The sequence below is a fragment of the Capra hircus genome, chromosome 19, assembly GCF_001704415.2.
Source record: "Capra hircus breed San Clemente chromosome 19, ASM170441v1, whole genome shotgun sequence".
In the NCBI taxonomy this organism is placed as follows: Eukaryota; Metazoa; Chordata; class Mammalia; order Artiodactyla; family Bovidae; genus Capra; species Capra hircus.
In genome coordinates, this window is record NC_030826.1 from 24,816,238 (window position 1) to 24,844,114 (window position 27,877).

Below are 27,877 nucleotides of genomic sequence, written 5' to 3' on the forward strand. Positions count from 1 at the left end.
CCAGGTCTCCCGCATTGCAGGCGGATTCTTTACCAGCTGAGCCACCAGGGAAGCCCAAGAACACTGGAGTGGATAGCTTAGCCCTTTTCAAGTACCCGAAGGGCTCACCTTCTGCTGGGCTTTGAAGAGGATATAGTCGTGTGGTCTCCTAACCCAACGGGGCTGTCCTGGCTCCCCTGGGCCCGGGGTCTGGCCGAGGCTGCCCCTCTTGGGTGCGGGCTGCTTCCTCAAAAGGCACTTGGTCTCTTGCTGGGTGATCTGAGCAGGTGGGCTCTGCCATGGGACCCTCCCACACCCTTGCCCCACCCCTGAAACTCTCCTCTCCCGCGCAGTTTTCATCTGCAGCTTCATGGTGGCCGCCCCCATCTTCGGCTACCTGGGTGACCGCTTCAACAGGAAGGTGATCCTCAGCTGCGGGATTTTCTTCTGGTCGGTGGTCACGTTCTCCAGCTCCTTCATCCCCCAGCAGGTGAGGCCTGCCCGGGCTTCCCACCCGGCGTTCCTGTGCATCCTGTCCACGTGTCCTGGTTCCTCCAGGGGGTGGCTAGTCTGATGGACCTCTCCTAGTCTAGACTGGGGTTGCAGCCTGTTGGGTTCAAGTGTACTGTGATGAGGGGTCTTTGGGTGCCTCGATACTCTGGCCTTGCCGACGGGCCTTCCCTGTGCTGGCCTTGAGCTGAAGAGCTTGTAGCCCAGTGGGACATCTTAATTCTCCCTGAGCTGCTTCTGGTTTGCAGAGAATGTGGGAAACGGGGAAGCAAGTCGGGCCAAGGAGTCAGGACCTTGGGTCCTAGTCTTGGCTCTGCTGTCACCTTGCTGCGTGACTCGAGCTATGTCGCTCCCTTTCTCTGGGCCTCGCACAGTTTGCTCTTTGTCCAATGACCAGCCGGTTCCCTGCATCAAAGTCCTCTGGAAATAAACATCAGTTTAACCTAAGGAAGATGTTTCTGACTTGGCCCCCACAGTTCAGGGTTTGAAGATCCCAGTTCTGTGGCCCATTCCGCTTTGTGATCTGGAGAAACTTGCTTTACTTCTCTGAGCCTCAGTTTCTTCATCTGTAATAAGGGGATAACACTTCTCAGCTTGAAGGGCGGTTGTGAGAAAAAACTGCACTGGTGGATGTCCACACCCTGACACATACATGGGAGGTGTTCAACACATTTTTATTTCTGTTCTTTCTTCCAAAGAGGAGATATGGTGCTCTGATAGGTAGTGAGTGTCCCGTCACTAGGGGTGTTCAAGCAGAGAAAGGACAATCACATGATGGCTATTGTAGATGGAGATAGAGGAAGAAGGGGGAAAATCAGGTCTTATCCTCAGGGAGTTTTCAGCCTAGGGGACAAAAGAGGAGACCCTGGCCTTGGGAGCATCCAGGCTGGGGGTGGGAAGATGTGACAGGAGCTCCCACATTCAGACTTTCAAGATATGCAAAGTGCTGAAAGTCCTCACTGAAGACAGACAACACTCTTTGACATCCATATAGTCAGGGAAGACTTCCTGGAGGAGGTGGCACTTGAGCTGGGCAGGCAAGCCAGGCAGGTTTGGCCTTTTGGCGAAGATAGCACGGGCTGAGGGAGCAGCCCTATGGAGGCATAAATGGTGTAGAGTATTGACAGATCAAGGAGGAGAGTGCTTTGACTGGAGAGGAAGGCAGGGACCAGGTCATGGAGAGCCCTGACTGCCAATTTGGGAGGCCTGAACTTCTTTCTGGGATCCTGGGAGAGTCTGAAGAAGGGAAGGGTGAGTCAGATTTACATTTATGGAGAGGAGGTTGGAGGTGAGGGAGAGAGAACTGGTAGATTTGGGGGTTCCAGTTTTGCTTCATGGGGCAACTTCAAGGAGGAGGGTCAGGTCAGCTAAGCTCCAGACCTAGAGCATCAGGCAGAATCTCATGGCCACAGTCAAAAATGGGGACTGGACCAGAAGAAGCTCCTGGGCCCCCTCTGGGCCTTGTCGTGCCCATGAGGCTGCTTCTGGGATTGACCAGTGAGTCTAGGACCATGATGTCCAGTCTGGGCACCGTTCCCAGTGTGTGGAAGGAAAGGAGAGCTGGGGAGAGAAGATGAACAGAGGCAGAAACAGACGGGTCACTCCCAATTCATCTCTAAATTCACTGCTGCCATGTTCTGAGTCCCGTGGGGGGTTTTGGTGGACCTTGGCAATGTGATTCTGGTTAATTTGGCAGAGAAAATGCCCAGGAACAGCCAAGAGCAGTGAAAGTAACAGGGAAAGGGACTTTACCCCATTAGTTATCCCAACATGGCTATTCCAACTAAAACAGCAGAGGGATAAACTAAGAGACTGGGGAAGCAGAGTCCTCCTTTTCATGGGAGGATGAAAGTTGCATCTCAGATAAACGGTGTTGGGAGGACTGGCTGTCCATCTGGATGGAAGATAAAGTATGGTCTGTATTTCTAACCACACTTCAAAATAAATCCCAGATAGATGAAAGTAAAGTTAAAAGCAAACTATAAAAATCAACAAGAAAAAGACAAATAGCTCAGTAAAAAATATATGCAAAGGATAGTGAGAGGCAGTTCCTGAGGAAGATCCCCAAAGGGCAATGTATGTAGGAAGAGATGGTTCTCTTCTTCGAGAGTAATGAAAGCACTGCAAATTAAAACAACAATGAGATGCCATTTCACACCCATCAGATTGGCAGCAATTAAAAAGGCTGACAATACCAAGTGTTATTAAAGCTGCTGGTGGGAGTGTAAATTGGGAGAGCCTCTTTGGAGAGCAAAGTGGCAGGATTTTATAAAATTCTGTGTACACCCCAGAGCCCTGCCTTCTATTTTGAAGTATATGCCGAAGAGAGAAACTCCACCTCATGGACACGAAGTGATGGGTGCATGCAAGGACGTTTGTCGTAGTTTTGTAATAGAAAAAAAAAAGAGACAGGGAGAGAGAAGACAAATAGTCTAAATGATCATGACTAGGGGGATGCCCGGATAGAATGGGGTGTATTCACGCTATGAGATTCTTGGCAGCAAATGAATGAACTAGGTCTACATTAACCAGCGGAAATGGGTTTCCAAAAGATGAAGGGAAAAAAAGCGAGTTGTGGGACAAGATGCATGGAGAAAAACATGGTCATTTGATTTTTTTTTTTTTGAAAGCACACAGGGGACACTAAATGTTGTCGCCTGGTATGTGTACATAGAGGCAAAGGCAGAAGTCATGGCAAATATACAAGATATCCAGTTCCAGGGGCAGGAGTGAGGATCAATGGGATCCTTTGTCAAAGAGGTCTTATCTGCCTGCTATTGGAGCCCAGGAGAACAGGACATCATTCCCATTTTCTTTCTCTTTCTAAAATAAACGCAAAAGATAAGATTTCTGGGATGGACTAGCCCTTCCTGAGCAAGATGTGAAATTCAGAAACCATTAAGGGAAAATCAGCAGCTGGGGCAGCATTGAATTGAATAACACAAAATAAAGCTTCTGTGTGATGAAACTTCCCGTAAAAAAGTGGAAAGAAAGATGATGGTGGAAAATATTTGTGACCCATCTAATAAACATCAATTCCCATGACATATAAGAAGCTAACAGAAACCAATGCAAGACAGACAAAGAATCCAACAGAAAACTAGGCAAAGGCTATGGGCAGCTGATTCCCAGGCAAAGAAGCACAGGCAGGGGCCAGGGGAAGGAAGATGGAGAGTGAGAGGGTGAACGAACTATGGAAACGAGGCGCAGAGAGGGGTGGGCAGGACCAGCGATGAGGAGAGAGGTCTGGGAAACAGATGGAGATGGAGGGCGAGAAACAGGGAGACCCGGAGGAGGGTTGGATGTGGGGGATGCTGGGCCGGATGGGTGGGCAGGGTGAGGCCAGGGGAAAATGACCAGGCTTGGTTCTCAGGCCCTGGGCAGCTGGGGGTATTGAGGGGCTGGGTTCACATCAAAGCGGGTAGGACCACTGGCAGCTGGCAGGGCCCCACCCTTCCCGGCTCAGCTGGGCTCTGCTCTTTGATGTGTGATGGGGGAGGGGTGACAAGCCCACTGGGCTTGCCCTGCCCATTCCCCGTGTACACTGGGTCCTCAGTGCCGCCAGGGTCAGCCCAGCGGCCTTGTCAGGGATGGGACTCAGAGTGGGGCTGGCTTGAGGCTCCCGAGGTGGGGCCAGAACCCAGGGAGGAAGGCTCCTAATCGGTGGGGCTGGCAGTGGAGACACAGGCTGTTGCTCCTGCCACACCTACAACTCTCAGCCCTTGTAAGTCCAGCTCCATCCCAGTCCTGGGCCCAGTCCAACCCACTATTCAGAGGTGGGAACTGAGGCCTGGAGCCGCCCAGGGTGTAGTTGTTGCTCAGGCAGTGGTAGGGCTCCATCCTGGCTCCGAGGCCTCGCAGGGGGTGGGGAGCAAAGCGGGGACCAAGGATGAGCAGGCAGAGGAGCAGGACAGTCTCCCAGCAGCCTGCGCCCCTCCCCCACAGCACTTCTGGCTGCTGGTCCTCTCCCGCGGGCTGGTGGGCATCGGCGAGGCCAGCTACTCCACCATCGCGCCCACCATCATTGGCGACCTCTTCACCAAGAACACGCGCACGCTCATGCTGTCTGTCTTCTACTTCGCCATCCCGCTGGGCAGGTGAGGGATCTGGGCAGGGTCCCCTCAGATTTCTGACCATCCCCTCTCCTTGACGTCCGGCTCTCTGTGACCTAAACATGCGGGTGGTCAGCGTTGAAAGCCGCCAGGACCAGCTCCCTGGCTGGCTGAGGGGGGTGTTGGGGTGGGACAGGGCTGGCGGCCTCCTGGACTGGTGAGCATCCCCTGACCCCCACACCCCTGCCTGTCCTTGCCTGACAACGTTGTGTTCTCTGCAGCGGCCTGGGCTACATCACCGGCTCCAGCGTGAAGCAGGCGGCCGGAGACTGGCACTGGGCCTTGCGGGTAAGGACCCCTCCCCCAGACCAGCTCTTGCCCAGGGTCACCCAGAGGTTCGGGGACAAAGCCGAGGCCTGGCTCCCTAGCTTCCCACCTCACGGACCTGGGCTCTTCTCCATGAGCCCACTTTGAGGTGTTGGGGAGCCAGACTTGCCCCTGCCACCCTCAGGGGCCGCAGTCTGCGAGGACAAAGGAAATTCCAGGTTCATGGTGGCACTTCCTGGTTCAAGCCGGGGGTTGGGGGGCACTGTGCCAGGGTGGGACTGAGACAAGACCTCTGTGTGGGGCCGCTTCCTGTCCTGCAGGAGGATTCAGCACAAGTGTGCCAAGGCCCCAGGACGGTGCAATCAGAGGAAACAGAGATCCCCAGTCTCGCGAAGGAGAGGAAGCTTAAGACAAAGTGTTTTTTCCTCAAAAGCAGGAAGGAAGCAGCCTCCGTGGAATTTTTTGACGGGGGTGGGGGAGACAGCAAATGGACAGGAACTCCCCAGCCCACGGGCTCCCAGGCCCGGTGGGGGTGGGTACAGATTTCCCGGTTCTCATGAGCGGGTGGAGGAGCGGCGGATTGGAATCCAGGCTCCCACGATGTGCTCCTTCCATCCGGAGAGAGGCCTGGGGCCTTGGAGATTCTGTTCTTGACACTGGGCAGGATGCAAGGAAGACCCAAAGGGGCCCCTGCGCCTCTGTTCTCCGGGGACCCCCATGCTGCTGCAGTTGCTTAGTCGCTTCAGTTGTGTCCAACTCTGTGTGACCCCGAGGACTGCAGCCTGCACCTCTGTCCGTGGGATTCTCTAGGCAAGAGTACTAGAGTGGCTTGCCATGCCCTCCTCCAGGGGATCTTCCCAACCTGGGGATCAAATCCGGGCTGCCTGCATTGCAGGCAGATTCTTTACTGCCGAGCCACCCACATGGGCCCCTCCCAAATGATCACCTACTTGATATGTTAGCTGGAAGTTTCATGCCCAACCAGTCCCTTCTCAGTGTCCACCCTCCCCAGGGAGAGGAGCTGGCCTGAGAAACTTTCCCAGACCCAGGGAGGTGGGTAAGAGCTGGTATCTGGCCCCTGACCCCAGGAACTCTCCTTTCCTAGTTCTCATCTGCCCACCTACCTGTCTTCCTTTTGTTCCATCTATCACCCATCCATTTATCCTCCTGTTTCCATGTGTTAATTCATCCACCCAGCAATCCATCCATCCAAGGATTCATCCATCTGTCCGTCTATTTAGCAATCTATCCTCCTTCCTTCCTCCATTCTGACCATCCCTCCCTCCTTCCCTTTCACTTTCAGTCCCCTCTCCTGTCCTACCCCTCATCTGGACAGCCCATTTGGAGCCCACCAGCCCTTTGTGCTGGCATCACCTCTGGTGGCTTTGCCCAGTCTGGAAGGCTGGGAAGATATGAGCCCAGAGGAGGAGCCCGGGGCCCAGAGAAGGCATGGCTGGCCTGGTACCCCTTCCCAGTGCCAAAGAGAGACAAAGACTCTGGGGGCCTGATGTCTTAACTTGGTGCACCCTGCCCCGCCAGGTGTCCCCAATCCTGGGCATGATCACAGGAACGCTCATCCTTGTCCTGGTCCCGGCCACGAAGAGGGGCCATGCTGACCAGCTTGGGGGGCAGCTCAAGGCACGGACGTCATGGCTCCGAGACATGAAGGCCCTGATCCGCAAGTGAGTGCTGCTGGGAGGGGTCCAGTGGGAAGAGGGAGGGGTTCCGAGATGGGAGGACATCCCCCCCTTGCCTGCTTGGCCGGACTACCTGGCATCTCCACTGTCGACAGTGCTGAGACCACTAGTGTTTATAATTCCTGAAGCCAGAGCCCTTGGCCCCGGAGGCCTCAGGGAAGGCATCTGAGGCCTTCTGCCCTTGGGGGGAGGGTGTGAGGGAGGAAAGTCTGCCTCCTGGGCCCTGCCATCCGCAGGGGTGCTAGCCCCCCGCTCAGTGTCGCTACCCCGGCCTCTCTCCAGCCGCAGCTACGTCTTCTCCTCCCTGGCCACGTCGGCCGTGTCCTTCGCCACAGGGGCCCTGGGCATGTGGATTCCGCTCTACCTGCACCGTGCCCAAGTCGTGCAGAAGACGGCGGAAACCTGCAGCAGCCCGCCCTGTGGGGCCAAGGACAGGTGGGGCCGGGCCTGGGGGTCGGGGCCGGGGGCAGGGGGGCGGCGGGGGGGGGAGAGGGATGCAGTCAGCCCCCGTACCCCAGCTCTGCCCCCTAACCCGCACTCCACTGTCCTCTGTCTCTGCAGCCTCATCTTTGGGGCCATTACCTGCTTCACGGGTTTTCTGGGTGTGGTCACGGGGGCAGGAGCCACGCGCTGGTGCCGCCTGAGGACCCAGAGGGCTGACCCGCTGGTGTGTGCTGTGGGCATGCTGGGCTCCGCCATCTTCATCTGCCTCATCTTTGTGGCCGCCAAGAGCAGCATCGTGGGCGCCTATGTGAGTGCAGGGGGTGGGTGCAGGGGCTCTGGAACAGGAAATGTGGGGGTGGGGGTCCCCGCAACTGGAGGCTCCAGGCTTCTGTCCTTGCTCTAACCAGGGCTTGGGTGCCCTTCAGGGCTGTGGGCCTGGCTTGAAGCCTGTAGGTTATCCAAAGATTTCTCAGGAGCCTCACTGCCAGGAGCTGGCGGCGGGGAGGCTTGTGGGGGTCTCCCTGCCAGCAGCCAGGGTGCAGGGAGCAGCCTGGGACCTGTAGTGGGTAGAGCGCCCTCTGATGGTTGTTCTCGTCTTCCCCGACCCCGGACAGATTTGCATCTTCGTAGGGGAGACGCTGCTGTTTTCTAACTGGGCTATCACTGCGGACATCCTCATGGTAAGGCAGGCCATGGCTGACCACTGAGGGCAGCTGGGGAGGGCGGGTGAAGGGGTGAGAGAGCTGGCAGGACTTGTGAAGGGAGACAGCGGGGATTTTGGGAGTCTGCATTGGGCCAGGGCCTGGAATCAGAGGGTTGAGCAGGCAGAAGGGAGGGATGTGGGGACTGGGTGCAGAAGGGTAATGTCTGGAGGCCTAGGTTTGTGGCCGGGAGGCTGGCAGTGCCAGGCTGGCACCGACGTGGTGCTGTCTGCCAGCGCTCCGCCCCCAGGGTCTGAGCTCCTGTGGACTCTGCCCTCTCTGGCTCAGCCTGGGTCCCGGGCGTGCCTGCCTGATGCCTGTGGCTGGGCTGGGTGGACAGAAGCTGTCTTCACAGGGCCAACAATGGGCTCCAGACCAGCCAGCCAGGGACAAAGGGCTGTCTGAGTGGTGGCAGGGGTTTGTGTCCTTGAGCAGGGACAGAAGCAGTCTAGGAGGGACCCGGAGGGGCCTGTAGCCTTGATAACAGGCATCAGTCTGGGGGTGGTGGTTGGAGACAGAGTGACATGTGGTCCTGACCTCAGGGATCCTCCAAGTCGGGGCCAGGAGAGGGTTGAGAGGAGGGTATGTGGGGGACTGACTGGTGGTGGGGCGAGTGTCTGGGAGGTGCTGGGGGTGGGACCCTGGGGGGCAGGGAGGAGGAAGGACTCCTCAGGGGCCACCTTCAGGGCACCTGGTGTTTGCTGTCAGAGTACGGGTCAGCCTAGGAGGTCAGATTCTGCCTGGGTGTCGGGCCCCTGCCATCTCTCCTCCTCCAGGAAGCCTGCCTTGCCTCACCCGAGCTTCCCTGCAAATCTGCTTCACCCAGGGTTGTCTCTCCTGACTAACCCCTGACCGGCCCATGGCTAGAAGGGTGGGAGATCTGATTCAGCTCTGCACCTCAGCATGGTGCCAGGCATGGGTGGCAGGGGTGGGGCGGGGTCACTGCGCACGTGGGAGTGACGGTCAGAGTGAGACTGAATCAAGTGCCCTTGGCGGTAGGCAGGACCCCTGCTCTGCCTCTACCCCCAGGGGCAGCCCCGGCTGCTGGCAGGGTTTGGGTCCCAGGGAAATTGTGTCCCATTTTATTAAGTGTCACAGCTAAGTGACTAATTATTCCTGGAAACGGGGCCATGCAATCGAGGTCTCCCCTCCCCCTGCCCCCAGTAACTGGCTGCCTGGCGGGCATTAGCTGCTGTCATAGTCTGTCCACAAAGGGTGGGCTTCTGGGGCAGGAGGCTGCCCAGGGCACCCGCTGAGGTGGCTGCTGCCCATCCTCTGCGCCTCTGCCACCAGCCCTTCTGTCTGGCCTTGGCCTACCCAGCTTTAGAGCTGCGGCCCCTTGTGGGTCTGGACCTGCTTGGTCTAGGCAGGAGGGTGGGGTTTGGGGGCCCAGGGGCTCTGGCAGTCGGTGCTGGGAGTGAAAATGGAGGTTCTTCCAGGCAGGGTCCTCTTCACCAGCATTGCCCTTCTCAGCCAGCCTGGGCCTCGGCGGGGCAACCAGGATGGGTCTTTCCCCTGCGGAGGAGGTGAGGGCAAGCCTGAGGCTGGGGTTCTGGTCCCAGGGCGGCCATGTGCCATTTCTGTGCCTTTGGGCCTCGGTCTGCCCATGACTGGTGCACTTGGCTCCCTGGCGAGGGCCAAGTGCAGGTGCTAAGGCAGTGTGGACTTAGGAGCTGGAGGAGGGAGTGGGGAAGACAGGAGGACTCTGTGTGAGGCCATGGGAACATCAGAAGTGTCAGGCCCCCTGATGAGGCCAGGCGGGTGCACCTGGCTCCCCTGGGCTCTGACCTGCCACCTCTTGCACAGTATGTGGTCATCCCCACCCGGCGGGCTACTGCCGTGGCCCTGCAGAGCTTCACCTCCCACCTGCTGGGGGATGCTGGAAGCCCCTACCTCATTGGCTTTGTGAGTACCAGGGGCTGCAGGGGAGGGAGTGGGCGGGTGTGGGGGCTTCGGGAGGTGGCCCCGCCCTGACGTCCACCGGCTCCCCCACCCCCCAGATCTCCGACCTGATCCGCCAGAGCACCAAGGACTCCCCGCTCTGGGAGTTCCTGAGCCTGGGCTACGCCCTCATGCTCTGCCCCTTCGTCGTGGTCCTGGGTGGCATGTTCTTCCTGGCCACCGCGCTCTTCTTCCTCAGCGACCGTGCCAAGGCTGAGCAGCAGTGAGTTGGTGGCATGGGTGGGGGTGGGCCTGCTGCGGCTGTGACAGGGTGAGGTGGATGGGTGCACCTGGCTGACGAGGTCCCCGCCTCCAAGAGGTGCGGCCTGCATCACTAGTGGGAGCCCACGGCGGCACCGGGGTTTGTGTGGTGGGTCTAGACAGTTTCTCTGGAATGAATGGTTTTCGGGGCTGGGCTCTGCTCCTTCATTTTCCTCTCATCGTCTGACTTCTTTCTCCTCTCCTCTTTACTCCCCCCCTCTCTCTCCCCTCTCCCCACTCCTGGGCTCTCCCACCTCCCCCTGGGGCTGACGAGGTCCCTGCCCAGCACGTCCGGCCCGCCGGCTCCCGCGATGCGATGCTCCAGAGCAGTGCCCGGGCCCGGCCCCCGCTGATGTGCCACCTTGACCCCCGCCCGTCTCTCCCCCAGGGTGAACCAGCTGGTGATGCCTCCTACATCCATGAAAGCCTGAGGCAGTGAGTGTGGGCTGGGAGGGCGGGTGGGGGGAGCTTCTTGTGGGAGGGAAGGGGTGGGGATCTTGGAACAGGGAGCTGTGCAGAGGGATGTTCTAGACTCCCTGTGAGTCACCTCCTGCCTGAGCACATCCCAGCCCTGGGACTGGTCCTCTTCCTCCAGTAATGTTGCCTGGATTGACCAGTAGACCCACGGGATGGGGGGGTGGACAGGCTCCCTCTTCCAGTAAATCAGCTCCCCCTTCCTTCCTCAGAAGGGCTGGGGGCACAGGTCAGGGTAGGGACTGGCCAGGAACTCCCTGCTGTTTTCTGGGTTCCATCCTCCCAAATCCTCCTGGAGGTGCCAGAGCCCAACTCCTACTTGGACCTTCCTCTGGGCCTGGCCTCTGGGAGCCTCAGCTTCCCAGCAGAGAAAAATCCAAGGTCACTGCCCCCACGCCTTGGCCGTGGCAGATCTGCTCTTTCCCTTCCAGTGGGTCCCAGAGGGAGGATCCCTGGATTGGGTGTTGCACCTGACTTCTGACCCCCTCCCTCCAGGTGCTGCTGGGATAACGAAGGACCCGGACTCCTGCCTAGTCTGGGAGGTGTCCCCCGGCACCCTGGCCCTGCCAGGCTGTCCCGAAGCTTTCCTTGTGACCCACAGCGGGGCTCCCACCAGCTCTGGTCTGGGACTGCTGAGTGGCAGTGGTTCCAAGAAGCTGTGTCCTCAACTAACCTGGAAGGCTGTGTCTGCTGGAGCCATGCCCTGGGACAGGCCACCCCCAGGCCCCGGTCTGGGCCACAGGGGCCCTGGGGTCCTGGAGGAAGACAGCCCCCCATGGGTGTGTGGGGAGAGGCTGGCCTGTCCCCAGCTTATGTGATCCTGGGGCAGTGTCTGCCCTCCCCAGACCCTGGGGCCAGGAGGCTGGACTTTCCCATGCAGCTTGTTGGGCAAGGTGCTGGCTGCAGCTTTGAAGACCCAACAGCCCCTGGACTACACAGAAAGGAGGGGGTCCAGGCCTCAGGGCGGCACTTCTGGCTCCCCAAGGGCCGGGTGGGTGAGGACCTCTGACCTTGAGGACACTGGACTCAACCTGGCAAGAGCTGGGCACCCAAGCTGCTGGCACTTCCCAGCCTGGCTGGCCACTCTGGAGGACACTGGTCTCTGCCTTGGGCTGGCTGTCAGCTTGGCAGTCTCCCAGGTGGGGGACCGTGCCGACGAGCTGGCGTCACCGGGAGCAAAGGCCCTGGTGGCAGTGGCACACCACCTGTGCCCCATGCTTGAGACCTTTGGGGGTTCCCCGTCCCTACAGGGCTCCTCGGATCCACCGAAGCACCCCCACTGTCCATCCCCTGCCTGACCATCCCCACAGATGCCAGGAACTGACTCTTGCCCCCAGGCTGGACCCCTTCCAGGGGCAGCGCCCAGGGGAGTATTCCCAGAATCTGTAGGGCAGGAGCCAGGGCTCTGGCTGCCAGAGGAAACAGCCATCCTCCAAGCTTCCTGTCCCTGGGAAGAGCCTGGTGGAGGCTAAGGTGCACCAGGAGAGGCCAGCACTCGAGTCACCTCCCTGTGCATGTCAGCCACTCAGTTCACACGTTTCCATGTGGCCGAGACCCCCACCCCCGCAGCCACACACCAGGGTACAGCTGCCAACTTCACATCAGACCCCCCACGCCCCCACTGACGCTTGTCCCCTCTGCTCCACACACCCCCTCCCCACCACATCAAGGTGGTTCTGGTCTGGTGGGCCCCGTGGGGCTGGTAGGAGACCCTAAGAGCCAGCCAGCTTAGTGCTCCCTACTCAGTTACTGGTTGGCTTGGCTTCAGGGGTGGGTAAGTTGGTGGAGCACCCACTCCCTACCAAGCTCTGGGGTACCCTAGGAGGGGGGCTTAACCAGGGGGTGGGATTCCCCCGAAGACCAGCCTGGCCTCCACTCCCACCCCAGCCTCAGCCCAGGGCCCCAGCAATGTTTTCTTGTTGTACAAGAACCAGGTCCAAGTGCTGCTTCCTCTTCCTTCCGGAAGCCAAACTGCTCCTTTATTTTTTAGAGCTGCTGATTGTGAATCTCAGAGTCTTAAGAGAGAAGCCAAATATATTCCTCTTGTAAATGAAGAAATAAAGCTATTTAAGTCATGCCCTGGTGGCTCCCGCAGCAAAGCAGCCTGGGGGGTGGGGATGAGGGGCACGAGGTGTGGTCACACTTGTACTCAACCCAGACAGACACCAGAGCCCTGGGCCTGGCCCACAGCATCTGGGAGCCAAGGTCCCAAAGGGTGTTGTGTGCTCGAGAGCAGCAGCAGGGCCCAGCTTAGAGCTGGGGTCTCTCAGGCCATGCCTGCTGCAGCAGACCCACTAACCCCTGCATAGAAGGTAGAACCTTAGACAGTAGCTGGTTTATTAAAATCATGGTGAAAAAAAGTCTCTAGGGTGGTGCAGTGGGTAAAGAATCTGCCTGCAAGGCAGGAGCTGCGGTTCGATCCCTGGGTCTGGAAGATCTCTTGGAGAAGGGAATGACTGCAACCCACTCCAGTATTCTAGCCTGTAAAATCCCATGGATAGAAGCAGCCTGGTAGGCTACAGTCCACGGGGTTGCAAGTCAGGACTGAGCACAACAGGGTGAGGGGGGTCACTCAGAGCTTTTTCGCCTTCCTCAGCTGCACCTTCTTGGCCCCACTCTGGAGGAGGCTGGGGCTCCTGCTGGCCAAGGACAACCTGGCCTTTTTCCGAGGCAGCGCGGACTGTGGCGACTTGCCTGAAACTCCCTTTTGGGGCAGTTTCTTCTGACGCTTTTTGGCAGCCGGCTCCTCCGGGGATTGACGAGGCAGGGGAGTGGCTTCGTTCATCTGGGACAGCTTCTGGCTTTTCTTCTGTGGCTTTGGGGTCTTGGTGGGGGTGCTGGGGCTCACAGCAGGGGGCTCTGGGGTCGGACTCTTGGCAGCAGATGTCCCATTCACCTGGGACTGTGCTGGGGACTTGGTCGTCTTCATCTTCTTCTTCTTCTTCTTCTTGCCGGCGCTGGGGGGCTGGTCCCCACTGGCAGCTTCAGGCTTGGCCGCCGCCACCTCCTGCGTGGTGGCCTCAGGCTTACGTTTCTTGCGCTTCTTGGTCTCTGGCAAGAAGCCCTTTTTCTTCCGCTTCATGCTAACGGGGCTCTGCTGTGTGGCCTGAGGGGCCTCCTTGGTATCCTTCTCTGGCTTGGGGCGCCTGGGGGAAAGTGAGCAGAGAAAGGAAACTTGTGGCCAGGGCAAGGGTGACCTGCGCCTCTGTCATCCTCAAGCTGCCTGAAGCTCCCACACTGGGGACAGAGGACATCAGAACGCACGCAACATGAGGGTCTTTCCAGCGCCCGCCCTCCCTGAAACGTACTGGACTCCGAGGAACTTCATGGCCTGCCAGTAGAGGTCGTGGAGGCGGCTGGACCCTGCCGAGTGCCCGCCCTGCTGTAGCCTCTGCTGCAGCCTCGGCTGCTGGCTCTGCAGCACACCCAGGATGGCGGTCAGGCTCACGGTCAGCTTCTGCAGAGGCGGGCAAGGCTGTGGCTGCAGAGGGGACCAGAGGCACGGCCTCTCCCCAGCTCCTGGTCCCCATCCCTCCCACCCTCACCCACCCCTTTGTGGCCCCTCAGCCAGCCCTTCAGCCTGTGCCTCCCTAGCCTCTCTCACCTTGGGGAGACAATAAGGGCCCCAGGGGCCAAGTTTGCTCTCTCTTCCCAGGGCCCAAAGCCCACCCACCTCAGGGGGCACCATGCAGTGACCTTCGGGTCGCCAAAGGCCCTTTTCTCATCTCTCCGTCCCTGTCACGCACTGAGTGGGGTGTTTTTGAAAGCCACTGGCTTCCAGAATGGCCCCTCTCCTGGCTTTCTGCTATCACTCTGGGTGTGGCTTCTCGGGGTCTGCCTGCCGCTCAGCACCTGCCCCCCGCGGCACCTTCCTGGAAGCTAGAACACTGTGGCTTTGATCAGTGTCTACGCCAAGGACTCCCACACCTTTCCCTCTGGGCCAGACTGGGGGAACCAGAGACTTGCCCACAGCCGCCCCGTGGCCCTCACGCATCTCACACGCCATACCCCTGTTCCGTCTCTGCCAGTCTAGGAGCCTGGGTTCCCACCCAACAGCCGTCTTCCCGCGGTCGCCAGCCCTCCCAGCCCCTTCTCAGCTTTCTCACTGGAGCACAGCAACAGCATACCAGCTCACCCTACCCTGGCCAAGCACAGAATATAGCGCTGCTGCTGCTGCTAAGTCGCTTCAGTCGTGTCCAACTCTGCGGCCCCACAGATGGCAGCCCACCAGGCTCCCCCGTCCCTGGGATTCTCCAGGCAAGAACACTGGAGTGGGTTGCCATTTCCTTCTCCAATGCATGAAAGTGAAAAGTGAAAGTGAAGTCGCTCAGTCGTGTCCGACTCTTTGAGACCCCATGGACTGCAGCCTACCAGGCTCCTCTGTCCATGGGATTTTCCAGGCAGAAGTACCGGAGTGGGTGCCGTTGCCTTCTCCGTATAGCACTAGCCCGCCTCAAATAAATAAAGCCCAGTTTCCTCACCCTGGCATCCAGACCCTTCCCCAGATGGCTTCCCACCTGCCCCCCAGCCTCTGCTCAGACTGTGCTCTGCCCGCCTGGCAACCTCCTGCTGTGCCCAGTGCTCACCTCGTGATAGAAATTCCTGAACAGAGTGTTGAGCAGCTCCAAGGCCGCCAGATCCTTCTGGTGCCCCGACTTGGTCTCAGCCTCGCCCAGCGTCCGCAGGATCTGGGGGAGAAGGCGACTGGGCTGAGCACTCCGGAGAGCTGCTCGCAGCTCATCTCCCACGTGAGAGACTAGGGTCCCCAGGGAAGAAACGTCTCCTGGGGGAACCCCAAACCCACCCCGAGGCACAGGGTCCAGCAACCCTCGCCCCTGGGTTCCTGAGGACCACAACTGGCCGGTAGGGGAGGAGAGCCCAGGGCTGCTACCTCGGTGACCTTCCCCAGGGTCTGGCCCAGCAGCTGCTTCCACTCTGGGTCCTTAAAGCACACGCGTAGCTCCCGTGTGGGCAGGGTCTTCTGGAGCAGCAAGCAGGCCTGGACCTGGGGTGGGGGCAATGTGGTCACCAGGAGCCTTGGCATGCTGGGCGACCCCCGCGAGCTCCAGGAGCCTGAAGAGGGGGTGCAGGTGGGGCTGCCTGCTGTGCCCAGCACAGCCCGCCTGGGCTGTCATCACCGAAGCTCTGGGCTCAGCTGTCACCATCGCCTGCTCCCACCCGCTCTTCTCAGGTAGTGGGGAGACCTGAGGCCAAGGGGGGCAGCAGGGCTGTCAGCTGGACACGGTTCCCGGCCCCCTACTAACTCAGGCCCCCTCTTCCTACCCTGACCCCCAGGCATACCTGTCAGGCCAGGGCGTGACCTCTGAGGAGCCGGAGGACTCAGGCCATGTGGGAAGTGTCCCCCCATCTCCACTTTGGGCCTACAGTGGTGGGGTTGGGGGGGACTGGCCAGATTGGAGGGGCAGACTCACCCCACCCTGTCCCCCAGGGCACCATTCCTGAGTCTCTCAAACAGCCAACAAAGACGTAAGTCAAGCTGGTAATTCACACAAACCTGGGGCTGGGATCTGGGAAGGCCTTACCTGATGGCGGGGCCGCGTGTGGCTTGTCACGTGCTCGACCACGATGGGGAGTAGGTTCTTACAGAGCATCTGTGGAGGAAATGGTGGGCAGTGAGGATGGGGCCCAGCAGGGGCCCGAGGGGGCAGCCTCGCCCGATACTCACCGGGTGCCGGGCGAAGAGGCTGAGGAACATGGGGACCGTGAGGGGGCTGTTGCGCTTGGTCAGGAAGGAGCTCAGCGCTGACGAGTAGATCGGGGTCACAAGGCTCAAGTCCAGGCAGCTGGCAGCCTGTGCCAAGGGAGAAAGCTGCTGTGATGCCGGGGCTGGGGGGGCCTGGCACGGGAGCCCAGCCTGGGCTGCCTTCAGACGGTTGAAGGCTGGGTCCCAAGGAAGGTGTGGCCTCGCCTCCCCGTCTGTGAAACGGGTAAGCTGGCTGCCCCACTGCCTCCCAGGACGCGCTCCCATCTAGCGGTGCTGGGCTTCCAGGCCAAGCCTCCCCGGGCCAGGTCTGCTCACCTCCGGGCCCTGGGACTGGGAGCTGGCATCTTTGCTGGCTTTCTCCTTCTTCTGGGCCTTGTGGGCGGGCTTGTCCACGGTGCTGCCCCTCAGGACGCGGAGCAGGTAGAGGGAGGCGTTGAAGTGGTAGAGGGCGACGGAGGAGTCAGCCTGCTGGCTGGCCTGCTGCACCAGCTGTTCCAGCCGGGCGTACAGAGTCTCCACGCGGTCGCCCGCCGTGCGGCAGTAATGCCGGGAGCGGCACAGGTGATGCCTGCGGGGGGCGGGGGCAGAGCTGGTCGCCACGTCCCCCCACCCCAGCAGACCCGAGCCCCACTTCACAGGCGGAAACAGACCCCTAAAGACAGGGGTCTGACTGAGGCTGCAGGGGGAGGCCCGGGGCCACACACAGATCTACCCAGGCAAAGCCAGAGGGAAACTGGCTCCCTGAGTGACACCCCAACACCCCGATGTGGTCCTCAGCCCCATGAGCACCTGTCCCTTAGGGGACAGTGGCTTCCGGGCCCTTTGTAAAGCAAAACCAGGGTCTATGTGCTCAGCACACTGTGTGTCTGGGCAGAGAACTAGCTGAGAAAGTGTGACCTGGGCCGGTGAGGTGGGGGCACCCCCCATCTCAAGTTCTTATTAGGCCTTTGTCTCCACACTGCTCCCCCTACCCTTGCCCAGGAAGCAGGGCTCTATCTGCTATCTATGTCTCCATTGCTGGGCTCCCTGCTCCAGCAGCGCCCACCCCACCTCACCCCACCTCTGCTGTTGCTGCAAAGGCCTCTGTGGCTCCTCAACACTGAGGTCGGCCAGGCCACAAGCTGCTTATGTTCTGACTGTGTCAGACACGCCTTCCTGTTCTGCCTGTGGCCTCTGGGAGGATAAGCGAGCTCCACAGCTCCCAGCACTGCTGACACCTCTCCCAGGAAGCCTTCCCAGTCCCTCAAGACTGGGTTAGGTGTCCCGTCTCCCGCCCACTCGCTGCCACAGCCCCGGCCAATCGGGCACCGAGTCTGCTTTGCCAACTACAGGGGCCCTGAGGGCGTCGGTGGGACTGGGGGCCCTGCGCTAAGCACTGCAGGAACAGATGGGTGAAGGCTGCTGAGTGACGCGGGCCCTGGCTCCCACCCCTTCCCTCCGCGAGCCCCTGGCCTGGCTGTCCGGGCCCCCCTCCCGCCCTCACGTGAAGATGCGCGCCGTCTTGTGCAGCAGGTCCTGTTCCTGCTTGGCGCTGCTGTTGCTGCGCATGCTCCGCCGGATGACGAGCAGCAGCGGCTCGAGCAGCTCCAGGACCAGGGGGTTCTCGGGCTGCTTGGTCACCAGCACCTCGATCAGGTCTAGGACCTGCAGTGGGAAGGGTGAGCTCAGCCAGGCGCGGGGGCGCGGGCAGGGGCGGGGGCATGGGGGGCGGGGCGTGGTGAGCGGGAGGGCGGGGCGTGGTGAGCGGGAGGGCAGGGCTGGGGCGTGGTGAGCGGGAGGGCAGGGCCGGGCTCACCCGGATCTGGAAGTCCCGCCGCAGCGCCTTCTCCTTCTGCAGCTTGTTCTTCTCGTCCTTCCGGGCCTGGATGCGCAGCTTCTGCTCAGCAAAGAGGCTGGCCAGGCTCTTGTCCAGGGCCATCATGGCCTCGTCCCCTAGCTCCTCGTCGTCGTCATCCTCACTGTCCGCTCCGCCCTGGGGGTTGTGGGCGGGGGGACAGAGGCCTGGTGAGCAGCCCTTCCTCATGCAGAAGGAGCAGAGGGACGAGGGGCGGGGGGCGGCCCCCCGGCCCCCACTCACCAGCGCCTTCCCGGCCTGCAGCACCGCCATCAGCTGCTCCCGGAAGCCCTGGTCCACGTCCCCGTCTCGGTCCTCCTCGTCGCTGTCGTCATCGCTCTCCTCCTCACTCTCTGAGCCTTTGCTGCCCTTGCTGTCCTCGCCGTCTGAGCTCTTGTCCTGTGGGTGGGCCGTGTGTCACGCCTCCCCGTGGCCCACCGGGTGTCTGCCCGCCCCCTGCCCTTTGCTGACAAGTACCTCCGCACCCCCCAGCGGCTGCTCCTCAGAGTCATCTGTCACCACCACGTTGTCGTCCTCGTCCTGGCTCTCCTCCGGGTTCAGCACCTGCGGGGAGTCCCAGGTGGCCGTCGCGTCTGCGGTCCCTGCTCCCTCACCACCCCCTCAGGCCCCGGGACCTTCTCAACTGCCTTCCTTCCCCCTCCCATCCAGTCTTGGCCAAAGGTCCCCATTTCAGGGAGGAAGATGGAGCCCGGGAGAGAAAGCCATTCCCTCCAGTGTCCTTGAGAGACCTGACCCCAAGTCAGGGGTGCACAGCAGGAGACTCTGAAGGAGGCCCCCATCCCCCAACCATGCAGGTCACAGCAGCCCTGGGCTTGGAGAGCCCCATCCTGGGACCCACATCCCCAGAGGCCCCCACTTACATCCAGGATGAGCTGCAGGGCACGTAGGGTCAGATGGGAGCAGACGTGGCCGAACACGCTGCGGGCTACCTGGCGCATCAGGTGGCTGGGCTGGGCCAAGAGGGAGAGCAGGATCTCCACCAGCACCTCCACCCACGGCGGCTCCTGGGGGTCTGCAAGCAGGGAAGGGGTGAGCCTGGGCAGGGGGCCAGTGACCCATGCTGTTTGCCCATCACCCCCCACCAGGGACGACGACCCACTGGTGGCCTTGGAGCAGGTCTGAGCACCCCATGCTGAGTCCTACTGTCTGCCTATCACCCGCCCCCTGCCCCAGGGACGACAACCCACTGGTGGCCTTGGAACGGGTCCGGCGGGTCTTCTCCCCCAGGCTCTTCTTGATGCAGGTCTGGATGTCGCCCAGGAGGTCACAGCTTTCTGCGGGGGACTGTGTGGGACAGGACAGAAATCAGAGGCCAGGACCCATGCTCAGCCTTTGCTCAGCTGGGAGAGGGAGTGACCAAGGGGGCGGAGTTGGTATCAAGGCCCAAAAGACTCCAGACTGTCCTGGCCAGTCCCCCTCACAATCTAGAGCAGAGGGCTACAGCCAGACCCCAGGAGCTGATGACCTAACATCCAGACACACAGTTTATGAGCCTCACAGAAGATGAAGCCCAACCTCCCCACTGATGCCCAGGCTGGATCAGGATCACAGGGCACCAGCAGGTCCCAGACTCCTGATCTGCAGTTCTAGATTCCGCCACGACACCTGGCTCAACATCGTTACAAAAAGAACTGGAAATGACCGATTTCAACAAATTTAAAATTTAATTTCAACTAAGTTGTCTATCTTGGGCTTCCTTTGTGGCTCAGCTGGTAAAGAATCTGCCTGCAATGTGGGAGACCTGGGTTTGATCTCTGGGTTGGACAGCCCTGGAGAAGGGAAAGGCTACCCACTCCAGGATTCTGGCCTGGAGAATTCCATGGACTGTATAGTCCATGGGATCACAAAGAGTCAAACACAACTGAGCAACTTTCACAGTCCTTTCAAGTCTATTTTGCTGAAGGATAAGACCAGAGTCCAGCTACTAGCCAGTGAGTTGAAATTAACCTGTTTGACCGCTGGCACCAAAAAGGCAGACTTCCCCTCCTTAATGTTGCAGGGCAGCTTCAATGTTTGGGGTGGGGGCGGTGGAAGGAAGGCCAGAGCAGGAGCTCAAAAGCCTCGGGCATCTTTGCCTCTAGCGTCCTGGCTGTGGCTGGGTAGCTTTCATCCATGTCAAGCTCAGAGGTCCAGGGTCTGGGTAGCCCCTATTGGATGTCCAGGGCCAAGGACTGGAAGGGGCATGGTGACCAACTGTTCCCCACACTGCTTGTCCATGAGCTGGGCTGAGTGCCCAAGGCATGGAAGCAAAAACCTCAGCCGAGAGGCCAGAAGGGAGTCCTGTCTCCTGAGGCTACTGAAGACCTGGAGCAACCCACAAGAGCCTTGTATAACTTGAGGGGAAAACCTCCAGAGACCTGGGTTCACAGTCAGAAGAAACCACAAGGGTCAAAAGCGCTGTCGGCAGTACGCTCCGCACACGGCCAAAATTTCTTTGTGGAAAGAACAGAAAAGGAGACGGAGTGGGTTTTAGAGAACCGGTTATGAGAAGAGGTACCCATGACATGAGAAATATAGTTGACAGGACACAGGACGCCATGGGAGGGCGGTGCCGGAAAAACACCCACTACCCTCAACTCACCACTCTAGATTCCAAATGTGCAAGAGCGAAACAGAAGAATCGTGGCTCCACTCCGAACGGACCACAGACAGACAGACAGAAGCGTCCCCATGGTTGACGGGTCTGCCCAGAGCCAGGCCCCGCCCTCCTCGACATCCACCACCCCTGGCCAGTAAGGTAGTGTAGGGAGGTCCTATGAGATAGCGGAGTCAGAGCCCCATGTTTGAATCCCAGCCAAAAGCTGTGTGGCCTGGGGTAAGTTACTTGACCTCTATGAGTCTATTATCCCACCTGTCAGAAATGTGCCTGCCTCCAATCTGTGGGTAATACCAACAAGGGACACTGCTCAGAAAGCTCAGGATAGAGCGTGTGTGTTAGCTGCTCAGTTGTGTCTGACTTTGCAACCCCATGGACTGTAGCCTGCCAAACTCCTCTGTCCATGGAATTCTCCAGGCAAGAATACTGGAGTGGGTTGGCATTTCCTTCTCCAGGGGATCTTCCCGACCCAGGGACTGAACGCAGGTCTTTCACACTGAAGGCAGATTCTTTACTGTCTGAGCCACCAGGGAAGCCCAGGGTAGAGCTGGTGTCCAGTAAGTGGATGGAGTGGTTTTTCCCTTGGGCTGTACTTCCAACCAGGAGCAGTCAGCCTAGGAAACCTGTCACGTTCAGCTCCACAGAGCTGTTCCTGGCCCCCGCAGATCCTAGGTCTGTAGCCCCCTCCACTTCAGGCCGCCGTACCTTGAAGAGGTGGATGCCCACCAAGAGTAGCAGGTGCTGGAAGGCAGTGGCCTTGGCCTCTGAAGAGAGGGTGTCCAGTTCCTTCAGCGTCTTCAGCATCCTGGGCGAGATGAGCATGCTCTCAGGCCACCGCAGCCAGCATCAGACCCCAGGGGATCCCACCCATGTGTCCAGTGTCAGACCCCGGGAGGTTCTACCCACAGGTGGCAACCACACCCTCTCACCGGTCCCAGGCTTGGCGCTGCTGCGTGGTGAAGGCTGTCAGTGGAGCCACATTGCGGCTGTGATTCAGCAGCATGTCTGCGAACTGCACCAAGTGGTAGGTCCAGGGCCGCCCGTCTGCCGTCTGCTCTGGCGCCAGCCTGAACTGCGTGCTGAGGGTCTGAAGCAGACTGGTGGTGGTGGGGTAGGCGGGGGCGGTCAAGGTCACGGGCTGGGCTGGTAGACACGGCCACCCTACTCCATCCCCAGGCTTTGAGCCCCTGGAACTCACCGGGCCTCAGATGAAGAGCTGGAGAGAGTGGTGCCCACCCTGCCCGAGGCCACCTCCCCGCCTACTCGCCCACCCTCAGGCTTCTCCTGGGCTTCCCGGTGCCCACCTGAAGAAGGCACTGCACACCACCTCCCGGGTCCGGCCATCCAAGGCGAGGGTGAAGTGCTGCTCGGACTCAGGGATCTGCGACGTGGGCTTCTTTGTCTCGAAGAACGAGTGGAAGAAGCAAAACCTGGGGAGGGTGTGAGGGTACCCGTGTTCCCTCGGTCAGTGCCACCCTCCTCACCAGCCACTCTCGGGTGGCCTCACCGAGGGCCTGGTGCCCGGAGGCGATGACGACAGAGGGGACGTTTCCCAGGCCTGGACCCCCAGCAGAACAGAGCCCAGCCTGAACCGGGAGAGGACCAGCATCCCTCCCTTGGAACCAAAGACGCGAAGCTGCGTGGCCTCGGCCAGGTCACCGCCGCTCCTGCCCCTCTCAGGGCTGCCGTGAGGGTGAGAAGCAGTGGCAGTGTCGTCATTAAGGACCCCCGACACCGTCGACACACAAAGGCAGTGGGGGGAATGCTGAGCCAGCCTGAACCTTGGAGCTCCCCCCTGCCATACCCAGACTCCCTGGGGAATTTCCCCCAATCTCGTCCTGCCCAAGGGGCAAGGATGACTTGACCCTCAGGCTTTTGGCTCCAGGAGGGACCCAAAGCAGGTCAGACACGAGGTCGCTGCATCCGTGGGAAGTCAGGGTTCAGGCACATCTCGGGACCATACCTGGCCACCTCCTCGATCAGCGCCTCCTCCTTCTCCACGTGCAGGTTGTCCACGATGCTGACCAGGCGAAGGATGATCCACTTCCGCAGCCGGAACACAGCTCGCTCGGGCCTGTGGGCAGGAGACAAGTCCCGGAAACTGCTTAGAGGTGGTGAAATGGGTGTCTCCCATCCTTGAGACGGGAAAATCAACCAAGGCTCCCTAATGCCCTGATCCCCAGCACAGGGCCACGTGTGAGGAAACTGAGGCCTTTAAGAGCAAAGGTCTGGCTCCTCTCTGGCCCAAGGAACCAAGGTATTTGGGAGGGAGGGTCCAGGCCTTTGGGCCCCACAGGCCCACTCACCCATGGAACGAAGCATCTTGGGTTTTCTTCTGGTTGTAGGTGCTGAAGTCCACCAAGGAGTCCAGGTCAGGCTGGAGGAACATGTCCCGCAGCCAGGCCACGTAGCCCTTGAGGGCGGTGGGACTCAGGAACTGCACGACCCGCCAGAAGGTGGGCACCACAGGGAGGCCCTGGTTGGTGATGGACGTGAAGGCCACTACCAGGGCCAGCTGCCGCTCGGGGTCGTCCTTGCAGCCTTCCAGGAAGGCCCCCACGTACTCGTTCATCTCCGGGGCAAACTTGAACTGCTTCGGGAGCTGCGAGAGTTGGGCATAGCGCTGGGGTCATCAGCCAGGAGGGGTCCAACACACCCCCAGCCTCTTCCACAACAGGTTCCCTGGGGCCTAGGAAGTCCCCTCCCTTGTACCCAGCTGGGTCGCTCAGGCGCCCCCACATTCAGTCTTTGGGACAACTTTCGTCCTGGCACCTCTAATTGTTTTGCAGATGAAGGAAAATGAAGCATAAGAAAGCCTGGAAGCAACTTCCAAGGATCACAGGACTAAAAGTGGTGGAGCTGGGACTCGGCCCCTGTCCGTCTGGGCCCCCAGTCCGTGGAGCTCTTAACCCCTGCGCTGAACTCTGAGCCTGTCCTTCACTCGGAAGAGGGGAATGGCAGCTCTCCAAAGCTGGCGGTAAAGATGGAATGAGCTAGAAGCAAACCCAGCAGCACTTCCTGCACACCAGGCACTACTTTAAGCACCTGTGGATATTAGCCTGATTATCCTCACAACGACTCTAAGGAAGGTCCTGCTCCTTGGCTCATGGACAGGGGCAGGGGCAGGCACAGAGAAGGGAAGCGACCTGTGGGAGGTCACACAGCTAGCGGCAGCAGAGTCAGGACGGGAACCCAGCAGTCTGGTCCCAGGTTCCCTGCTCTTAACCACTGCTCGAGTCCCCTGTCGAGCACTTAGCTTAGTGTGCGGCATGTGGACAGTACTCAAAATAGCATCGGTGGGTAGCATTCCTGTAACACCAGCTGGGGGTGGAGGGGGGTCTGGACAGATTGCTGGCTGTACAAGCCTGGGCTGAGCGGCCTGGGGGCAGAAGGGCTGACCCTGCCACTCTCGGTTCGTAGGGGAAGATGCAGGGCTGGGGGTCAGCTCTCAGGCAGCTCCCTCTACCCAGAGGTGGGGGACACCCAGGTCCCCAGCCCCTCCTCCCAGGGGCAGCTGTGTTTGCCCATCCCAGGCAGGACCACTGACACCAAGAACCACCCTCTTTTCTGGAAGCTGGCTGATCCCTTCCCTCCTCTGGGCAGGAAGCAGCCCAGTCACCTGGCCCTTTCCAGCAGGGTTGGGCCGCGGGGGCGGTGCTCACCTTAGCGGTGACCATGTGCTCCCCGTAATGTCGGATCAGGTCCCCTTGCATCACCAGCTGCAGCTGCTCCTTGGACAGCAGGGGCAGGGCTGCGCCCAGCAGGCGGAAGCACAGGTAGCTGAGGGGGCGCACGACAGGGCCTGGTCAGAGCCCTCGGTCCCCTGAGCCACCCCTGCTCATCAAATAGGGAGAGGTCAAGCGCCCACGCACCTGGCCGGCCAGAACTGCTTCTTCAGGAGCCCCTGCTCCACAACCTCCTTCCAGAACCATGGGAACTTGTCCTCCTGGAGCGCCAGGCGGAGCAGGTCCAGAGCCATGGTGGGCAGCTTGCGTTCCTTCTTCACAGAGTTGGCCACCGTCTTTAGCACAGTCACCAGCCTGCAGAGGTCGGGGGTGGGTGGGGGTGAAGAAGACTCGGGGCAGTCCCCAGCAAACAAGGGCCAGGCGCCTGGGGCCACATGGACCCCCACCCCCGGGTCACGGTGCAAACCTGTGGATGGAGGGCCCACCTGCCCACCTCCCTCACACCTTGGGATGTTCTCGTCCGAGAACAGGTTGACCGGTCCCATCAGCTTCTCCAGCTTCTTGGGCACCTTCTGCTGGGCCAAGAGGAAGAGCTCCAGGTGCTCAGGGGAGCCGAGAACTGAATTCATGTCAGGCTTGAGGACCTTGGGCAGGATCTCCTGCAGCGTGGTCTCCGGGACCTGGCGGTGGGGGAGACAGGTTGGGGGTGCGGAGGGCGCCCTCACAGCATCCTTTGACTCTCCTGCTGTGAGCTGAGCTTTCTGGGCCCCATTCTACCTCCCAGGCTCCCCCAAGGCCCCGGCACACCAACAGCCTGAGATGGGACAGTCACAATCCACCTTGTCAGGCAACAGAATCACCAGAGAGGGTTTCTTAAAAAGCTCAAATTCCCAAATCCTTGGAAACTGGGTTTAAATAAGCACCCCACTGATGCTAACTAGCCCAGGACCACCCTTTTAATTATTCCTTTTTTGGGTTTTGCAGGACTAGCCTTTTTTTTTTTTTTTTTAATAAGGAGTCCCCAGTGAAGATCTGGGACTTGAATTCAGGTCCTTCCAGCTCTGTGGCCAGGGTTATGCAGAAAGCCTTGGCCTGGGATGTGCCAGTCCCTGGCTTTTTCACCACAGCAAGGATTCTAGGTACTAGCCCACCTCCACTTCCCAAGTAGGGCAGTGGGGACCCCAGCTCTGCCCAAAACAACAATGGCAAACATGTTTAACCCACTGGGCACATGTCAGGCGCTGTTCTACAAATGCATGGTCCAATATGGAAGCCACTGGTCACATGTGGACACTGAGCACGTAAAACGTGCTAATCTGAACAGAGATATGCCGGTGAGTATAAAATACACTGGATTTTGGAGACTTACCACGATAAAGAATGTAAAAACCTCCACAGATTTTCTGATACTGACTGCACATGAAAATACTTTAGATATTAAACTAAACCATGTTATTAAAGCACATCCCTTTTCCTTCTTACTTTTTAAGGGAAGTTACTACAAAACATCATGTTCCACACTTATGCTTCCGTGGGATGGTACTGCATTTCCATGCATTAACCTGTGTCTTCTCCGTGCTCTTCTATGATGGGTGGCGTTAGTTACCCAAGGCTCCACAGCTGGTGAGCCCATACCTGAGAGAGGATGTCCACCAGGGCCTTCTGGGGCTGTTCCTGAAGGTGATTGTAATGCTGGCCCAGGGCCTGCAGCAGCTTCACTGACTTCATCAGTGCTTCTGAGTCCTGGTGGTCCCAGAGGCAGAGAGGGTATGAGTGGGGCGTGCCACTCTCCCCCACCACTCCAAGCCAGTCCACATACCCCCAGAACCCTCAAAGCTCTTACCTTCACTAGCCTGCCTGACTGAAAGAGGGCTAGCACACCAAACAGGTTTCCAAAGAGGGCAGGTCTCATCATCCCCTAGAAAAGGATTCCAGGCACCCATGAGAAGGACCCAAGCATTTCCCACCCTGGGGACTGCTGATATCCCTGGGGCTGCTAACTCTCACCTTCTTAACCTTCTGCAGGTCATGTTTCTCCTGTATTTGCTGCAGGATGCTGCCCAAAGGGATGTCTTCGAAAGACTGTAACAGCTGCCAGGAGGAAGAGAGGGGCTCAGGGGGAGTGGCCCTGCCACATCCCAACAGACATTAATCTCTTCCTACTTCTCCTTCAACTTCTGCCCTTGGGAGCAGGCCTTGGGCCCCTGCTCCTGCCCCAAGGATGCCTCTGAAGCTGCCTACCTGCCTCTGAGCAGTGCTGATGATGGAACATAGCTGTGAATGGAGCTGACCCCTCTCTCCCTGTCCCATGTGTAGCTGGGGTGCTTTGGCCACTAGACTGTGTTTCCCAAACACGCTGTCCCCACAGCCAGCTCTGAGCTCTCCCTAGACTGGTCTTCAAGGACTGGGTCTCTAGAGGCCTTCCATTTGTCCAAGCTCCTTAGATACGGCTTATAATTAGCTGTGTGCCCCTTGGGAGAAGAGGGTCCTAAACCCTGCAGAGGTAAGAGAACTCATCCCAGAGCTTACCACCCCCAGTACATGTACCTCGGAGGCTGGTCAACCAGGTACCCAAAAGCAGCCTCAACCTCCCTCTCTCCACCTTCCTGGGCTTCTCTGCACAAAGGCCTTGCTTACACAATTTTCTCCGCATCCACGTGGGCACACCTCCCATCGGCTCGCCTGAGATGCTACCCCTACTTGTCAGTTCTCACGTCCCTTGCAGCTGGGACATCTGCTCTGCTCACTCACTCCCCCACCTGACCAGCACAGGTGGACCCCTTCCAGGGGCCACCACCTCACCTGTGCCAGGGCCAAACTGTAGCAGGGCCGGGCTGCTTCTCGTCCACCCCCGAGCCCAGTGATTAGGCGCTTCAGGGCGTACTTCATCTCGGAAGATCCCTAAGGAACCAAGCACATCCCCAGGTGGACCAGTGAGAAGGGTCGTCTGGCACCCGCCCATGCCCGCTCCTCGGCGCGCGCTCACTTAGGGCGTCCAGGTTCGCGACCACGTGACCCCAAGCTCGCCGCTACTAGCCAGGATCTCTGGTGCTCCTGCCCCAGACCCCGCCACCATACCTTCGGCTTTGCGCGCAGATATTCCAGCAGCTTCTCTGTAGCCTCAAGCCGCGTCTCCTGCTGCGGCTTCGCAATGTCCCAGAAGAAGTCCAAAAACTCGCGGCTGTGCTTGAGCAGGCCATGACGGTCGGCAGGCCGGGCGCCGCTCTTCTGGGCCTCTCCCGGAGCCAGAGGCTCGATGACTTCCACACTCGCCGGCTCCGCCATGCTCGTCGAACACGTGGGCTCGGAAGACAGCCTCTTCCAGGTCAGGTCGGGGCGCATGCGCAATGAATTGGGTCGGCTGGGGGCGGAGCCGGCTGGCACGGGGGCGGGGCGGACGGGGAGGTGTGGCTCTTCCTCTCTGGGCGCTCAGGAGTCCGGAGTTCATTCCGATTGTGATAGGAAATCACCGGAGGGTTTTATGTAGGCACAAGCCTTGGTCCTATTTAACTGCCTCGACGCCCCCCGCCTTGTCGGATTTTATTTTCCAGACCAGGGATGGGTCACGGATGGAACCTCGGCCCTCCGCAGGGAGAGAGCCGAGTCCTAACCACGGTACCTCTAGTGAA

General features: G+C 59.6%; 2 protein-coding genes across 3 annotated transcripts in view; one reads left to right on the top strand and one right to left on the bottom strand.

The window, feature by feature from the left end:
* SPNS2 (sphingolipid transporter 2) overlaps positions 1-12,461 on the top strand; it is a 37,761-nt gene extending 25,300 nt beyond the window's left edge. The window contains exons 3-13 of one of the 2 annotated variants that reach the window (XR_001919689.1): positions 333-469; positions 4,435-4,586; positions 4,823-4,889; positions 6,408-6,550; positions 6,848-7,000; positions 7,127-7,316; positions 7,624-7,689; positions 9,517-9,615; positions 9,711-9,874; positions 10,187-10,347; positions 10,882-12,461. Coding sequence is in view for 1 of the 2 variants with exons in the window: in XM_018064443.1 (XP_017919932.1) it covers positions 333-469; positions 4,435-4,586; positions 4,823-4,889; positions 6,408-6,550; positions 6,848-7,000; positions 7,127-7,316; positions 7,624-7,689; positions 9,517-9,615; positions 9,711-9,874; positions 10,301-10,343 (1,214 nt within the window). In the remaining variant the exon portion in view is untranslated. The remainder of the gene's footprint in view (positions 1-332; positions 470-4,434; positions 4,587-4,822; positions 4,890-6,407; positions 6,551-6,847; positions 7,001-7,126; positions 7,317-7,623; positions 7,690-9,516; positions 9,616-9,710; positions 9,875-10,186; positions 10,348-10,881) is intronic. The other variant, XM_018064443.1, reaches the window with a different exon arrangement.
* Positions 12,693-27,766, bottom strand: MYBBP1A (MYB binding protein 1a). Its single transcript, XM_018064442.1, has 26 exons — positions 27,327-27,766; positions 27,051-27,149; positions 26,256-26,339; positions 26,092-26,166; positions 25,884-25,991; positions 24,753-24,928; positions 24,435-24,602; positions 24,225-24,342; positions 22,869-23,164; positions 22,526-22,636; positions 21,867-21,992; positions 21,492-21,659; positions 21,268-21,367; positions 19,154-19,250; positions 18,827-18,978; positions 18,423-18,509; positions 18,189-18,344; positions 17,907-18,083; positions 17,595-17,755; positions 16,427-16,679; positions 16,073-16,198; positions 15,930-15,998; positions 15,278-15,391; positions 14,973-15,074; positions 13,695-13,843; positions 12,693-13,532 (listed from the first exon to the last, which is right to left on the bottom strand). The coding sequence occupies exons 1-26, from the start codon at positions 27,588-27,590 to the stop codon at positions 12,959-12,961; spliced, it is 4,110 nt and encodes a 1,369-aa protein (XP_017919931.1). The 5' UTR covers positions 27,591-27,766; the 3' UTR covers positions 12,693-12,958.